This window comes from Anopheles moucheti, chromosome 2, assembly GCF_943734755.1.
Source record: "Anopheles moucheti chromosome 2, idAnoMoucSN_F20_07, whole genome shotgun sequence".
NCBI classification, from domain to species: domain Eukaryota; kingdom Metazoa; phylum Arthropoda; class Insecta; order Diptera; family Culicidae; genus Anopheles; species Anopheles moucheti.
The window spans coordinates 26,641,735-26,647,600 of NC_069140.1; the positions used below are offsets into that span (position 1 = coordinate 26,641,735).

The 5,866-nt window shown below is 48.5% G+C and overlaps 1 protein-coding gene across 1 annotated transcript; it reads left to right on the forward strand.

Annotated features, from left to right (window-relative positions):
• Nucleotides 1–1,582: 1,582 nt before the first annotated feature.
• LOC128297868 (uncharacterized) lies at nt 1,583–2,476 on the forward strand. Its single transcript, XM_053033581.1, has one exon. It carries the CDS (start codon nt 1,583–1,585, stop codon nt 2,474–2,476), a length of 894 nt encoding a protein of 297 aa, XP_052889541.1.
• The last annotated feature ends 3,390 nt before the right edge of the window (nt 2,477–5,866 follow it).

Sequence of the window (5,866 nt, forward strand, 5' to 3'; positions counted from 1 at the left end):
CTAACACGTGTCCACAATTAATTTTAATTAAATAAGTGCTTTAATTCGCTTGGATCACTTTGTTGTTCTTGGGTGCGTCTGTCGAATTCCATGCTGCACCGTGTACAATCTCACCGGCTTGCAGGTCCTTTCGGTCCTTCATCCGTTCGTCAGCTCCAGTAAGATCGGATTGCACCCGGCACAAATTCCGCTCCGGATGATAGTTTCATTCATTAGTCATTCTTTCGTGTTTTGCGATGCTCAGAACAGTAGATGCCATCGCCGGAAGTTTGCGTCCGTGCAAACAACGCTAATTGAAGGATGTCCCTGTGATGTGGCGCTACCGGCACCCGTTACCCGGCTGCGCCCCCAACACGGTCAATCGTAAATGCAAAACTCAGTATCAACAGTATCAAGTTTAGGCTGGAATGGAAACAGCTCGGCGATGCCCGGTGATCCCGGCAGCAGGACGGAAAGGCAAAAAGGGAAAGAGAAATGTAGATGCGCAGTGCAGCAAAGGAAGCATTAGACACACTCGACATTGGATTGCGATGTGCGATGGAAAGGCATCGCGGGGCGTCGGTGTGCTGAGATTAAATATGCTTGTGGTGAAAAGAAAAAAAAGCCTCCAACGATACAACCCTGGTGGCTGGAGAACGGAAATGGGCCGAGGAAAAGTGGAGATAAAGCGAGATAGTGGTGCTGGGGTGCCCGGGAGTGCGAACGGGCCAGCGGGCTTCATTTGCCTGAGGTGAGCGCGCGAGCACCAGAAACATCAGCGTGAAGATGCAGATGAATGAAAGTTCCTCCGGGTCCGTGTGGTGGGTATGCTGGGAAAATTGATGCCTGCCTTCCCCTCCCCGGGCTGCACCCGAACGCCGTTGGTGGGTAGTATGTGGAACGCGTGTGCACCCTTTCCTCGAACGGGCGATCGGGCAGGGAACCTCCCGCGGTGGTGATACACCCCTTGGCAAGGGGTGCAAGGGGTGCAGTTTGCTCGAAATGAACTGTAATCGAGTGAACGTTCAACTTCCAATGCTGAAGCGAGAGCGATAGCCCCCACACACACTGGCGCGTGCATATGGTTGCGTGTGTTGGTGGTTGTGTGTGTGTGCGCGAACAGTGCCGAACGATCGCGGTGGAGAAAGGACGGAGAAAGAACGAAAGAAACAGGCGAAAGCGACGAACCCGTCGGCCGCGCGAAGGAACGGAAAAGAAACAGCCCCACAAAAGCTCGTAATATTCGGTTTCCTGCGGTTCGGTACCGGCGGGTGCAAAAGAGGGGTGGTTCGAGTTGGGGGGCTGAGTGACGCTGGCCGCAAACAGGTATCACATGCGTACGTACGTTTATATAAATTGAGCGTGCAGCGTTCCGGAGAGCAACAGATCCGCCATACCCGCATCACGGTCGAGATCGTCGAGATTCCTCAATTCCCCGTTGGACATCGGTGCCCAGTTTGTCCGAAAGCAAAACAAATACGACGTTCCCCGTGCCGTTCCGGTGTCCGTGTCCTGTCCGTGTGTCCGTGCGTAGTGTGTTATCCTTTGCGGTTTTCCCGGGCTTTTGTTTGTGCGTGTTTTGTTCATATCCAGCAGCCGAACGATGGCCTTCGCCTACAAGGTAGCCGGTGTGCTGTGCGTTGTCCTAGCCGTGACCGTGGCCCTGCCCGCCGAAGAAGCGGGCCGCTCGTCCCGTAATGCGATCGGTGGCGGCGAGAGCGATCTGGTCGGCAGCATCTACAAGGAGTGCCTGTCGTCGGATTCGGTGTCCTGCGTCAAGTACAAGCTGTTCAGCTTCATCGACCGGGTCGTGGCCAAGCGTAGCGTGTTCGCCCTCACCGATGGTGTGACCGTGGTCAAGACGCCCGGTGCGCCCGAAACGGAAGGTGCACCCCGTGCCCTCACCGGTGACGAATCGCTCGAATCCCTGCTGCTGTCCCGCGTCCAGTCCTTCCTGGCCACGCACACGATCAAGGTCGATCTGAAGGGGGCCGACATTGTCAATGCCGTGACCTCGACCGGCCGTGCCCTGGAGGATGTGTCGGAGAACCTGCTGGCGGCCGACGCGGACGATGAGGACAAGTCGGAAGGCCCGGCCGGTGGTGAGGCGCGCGGCAAGAAGAAGAAGGCCGCCAAGATTCTGGGCCCGCTGCTGTTGGCCGTCGCGCTGAAGGCCGCCGCCCTGCTGCCGCTGCTGCTCGGTGCGATCGCACTGATCGCCGGCAAGGCGCTGCTCATCGGCAAGATTGCCCTGGTCCTGTCCGCCATCATCGGGCTGAAGAAGCTGCTGTCGCAGGAGAAGCACGTCACGTACGAGGTCGTTGCCCACCCGCACCACTCCACCAGCCACACATCCAGCCACGGTGATGCCTACTCGCTCGGCGGATCGTACGGCGGTGGCGATGTCGGCGGTTACAGCGCCAGCTCCGGCCACGGTGGCTGGGGACGCTCGATCCAGGATGCGCAGGACGTTGCGTACAGCGGCCAGAAGCCTTGAAGCCGGCGCACCGATGCTCCACTAAAACCACACCAAACCACACCACCACCACCATCATCACCATCATGAACATTATTTATTTAATTTATTTAGCGTCAAGCGAGGGTGTTAATGTTTGCGTCCGATTGATTGAGGAGGTTAAGGTTGTTTAGAGGGCGACGAGGACTGCGGGACCTCGCCAGGAGCTAGGGTCGAACGGGATGGGGCTCGCCATCGAACCAAAGCCAGCGGTAGAACGGTTTGGTTTTGCACACCGTTTTGCCGCCCGTGTGGCTCTCTATTTCTCACTCTATCCCTCTGTCTCACTCACTGTTCTTAGCTCCATGCTCAATTAGATTTCCCACACGTTCCCCGGTTTCTCTCTCTCTCTCCAACTTCATTTTCTCTGACTAATTTTTCACACACGGGTTTTCTTTTGTACTATATTGTTTCCTTAGCTGAAATCTTAAATCTACTACCAAAACAACAACACGAGCAGTGATTCGTGATCGTTTCTTCAGTATTCTCGCATTTCCTACTGCATCCTTCCCCCTTTACACGGAACCCTTTTCGCGGAACCGTTCGATGAGCTTCCGGCGAAGGGAGCTCCAAAGCCCGAGCCCAATCCCGAGCCATCCACAGATCACCATCAAAACCAAGCGAAGGACGAAGAAATAAAAACTGAAATTATTTCCAAACCTGTACTGTACCGCGTGTGCTCGGCGTCTAAATAGCGTGAGAAATTCAATCCAACATCCACAGGCCCATTTTCTTACCAAAACCGCTGCTAATTTCTTCAGATTTGCACATACGACCCAGTACTGACACAGTTGCGTGCCAGTGGAGATGGAAAACTTCCCCCATACATTGTTTACTCCTGTTTCTAGCGCAACCCGTCTCAACCTCGGGAGTCGGTGGTTGCTCTGCACTCGGGTTCGGTTCCCGTTGTATTTACTTCGTTGGTTAAATTGCAGCTTCCCGGGTTCGCACGGTTACCTGATTACCGGTGGTCTCGGCTGTGGCCCTTTAGCATCGAGCGAACCAAATTCGCAATGACGTCCCCAACTCTAAGGGGGTACGCACCGGTGGAAAGTAGAGCACCAGCGAGTGGAAAATTGTGCGCTCCGAGCATGGGACGGTCGCATTTTCCCAGTGCAGCCCCATCGGCATTTGCTGGAAACATTTCATTTCCATAGAAACGTTCCGGGCCGTACCAGAAGGCCTGCACTATTTAGTGGGCGGCACACCGGAGACTAACGTACGAAGCGAACGTTGGCCTGCAAAATTCCCAAATGTACCCGTTGCGTGTTGTTATTATGTATGAGCGCAATGCCTCGACCGGCATAAACCGGGTACGTTTGGAATTTGATGGAAAGTTGAAATGAAAAAGGGGATTTCGCTCGAAACACTAATTTGAAAAGGTGATGCCTGCATGAATACGACTTTGAATTCAACCGTTGAAGATCTGCAAACTTAAATTGAATGTTTTTTGACAAAAAAATATTACATCCAGCAATCACGCAATTTGAAAAGAACAAAGCTTGAAGTTTTCAACACTTTGAAGAGTTTGCAAGCTGATTTATCTCGTTTCATGCGTTTGGCTTCAAATATATAAGCTCCCAGTACTTTGCAAAAAACATGAAATCCTTTTTTCGACATTCTTTTCCACAGCATATCACCCAATAAAGCTTAATAGAGAATAGGAATAAAGCAATTTCAGTAAACATAAATACAACAAGCAATCGACAAGGAAACCGACTATGAATAGTCAATCTTTGGCTAAACCGTCAAGATTATTCTTCCTTATCCATCCTTCATTCATTTCAAGAGCCGTGCTAGATAGCAACAACATAAAATATTACATCCAAAACCAGGTATTATTGCATAAGTACGAATAAAAATTATTATTTAAACGATTCCGTCACTCGCCTGTTTGAAAAACTACTTCTTTTCGCAAATCTACAGCAGAGTAATCCAATTAAAAGCTAAGTAAGCTTATGAAGTTGGTAAATGTTTCCCTTCTGAACTTTCTTTCTTTGCGCAATCGCGTGTATTCATAGCAACGTCAGTCTTCACACTACAGGACCGAGGAAATTTTCATCCAATCCAAACCTCCGTAACATAACGGCCGTACACAGTTTTCCTCCAGTTCAACTTTAAATGTCGAGAATCGAGAGAACAGTGTATATTATTTTTAAAACATTCGCCAGCGAACATTGCATAAGTTCAGGGGGAAAACTCCCCTGCCGATATGGAACAGCATCCATTGCCCATCGGCAATGGCTTGGCATCGGCTACCATCTTACATCCGGACAAATAAAAGAAAACGAAACGTATCTAAAGACTTAAAGCTCCTGCCGTGGATGCAATAACATCGCTTATGACTCCATTATGGCACCAGACAGGAAAACTTTTCCACCAGACCAACTAACAGTTGCTTGTGCGCTTTCACTGTGTAGATTTCTCCCGAACAGATCTGCTGCAAGACATTTCCAAAGCTGAAACCAGAGCTGCAGCAGAAAGATGAAGCTCGGCAGCGAAGAGCTTACGGCTCTGATTTTCTTCGTTTGTCTTGATTGCATAAATGTGGGCGATTTTTCTTCGCTCGGTCTCTACACTATTTCTTTGTAACTGGTATTACGCTTCACCGTTCGTACGATAAACTTTAGCCATCATGTTTAAGGTAAAACTGGTAATGACTTTTAATGGGAGTTTATGGCTGAAATTTTGAACAAAAACACGACATTGCTTTAATAAAAATCAGTTGACGATGTAATTCTTACATACATCTATTTAATAACGATTAACTGTAACTTTCTAATAGTTTTGTAGTATTTATATTTTCTGTAAGTATAAATTGTAATTATATTTGTCGTACAACACGAAATAGTACTTCACATATATTTACATTTTATGCTTGTGCAATAAAATGCAATACTTCAACACTATTTCAAAGTTAGAATCAATCCTTATTTTAACGACTAATTTAATTATATGTAGGTTAATATTTACACTCTGCTATCTTCATTCATTTATGTACTCGTTTTCAACTTTCCAGACTCTTTCCAGATTTTTCATCCTCTTTAAACTATTTCCAGCCCATTGCATTCCCATCCTGGAAGCTTATCGGAAGTTATTCAAAAACGAGTGCCCACCGAATGCTATTGAGCATTTTTCATTATCTCAACTATTCAAACTAAGAAACTTTTGCGTCTTTAAATACCAGGGCTTGCCGTACTTACGCTCGTGGCTCATATTTAACATCGTTTCAACTGATTAAATATTCGCGTACACTACAATATTCAAACTCCCGTTTTTCTTTCCTTCTGTCACATTAAGATCGTTTAAAAGCCCTCGATGGAGACAGGTTTTTATAGCTACTAGACTAGGCTACGCAAAAACGCACCAGAC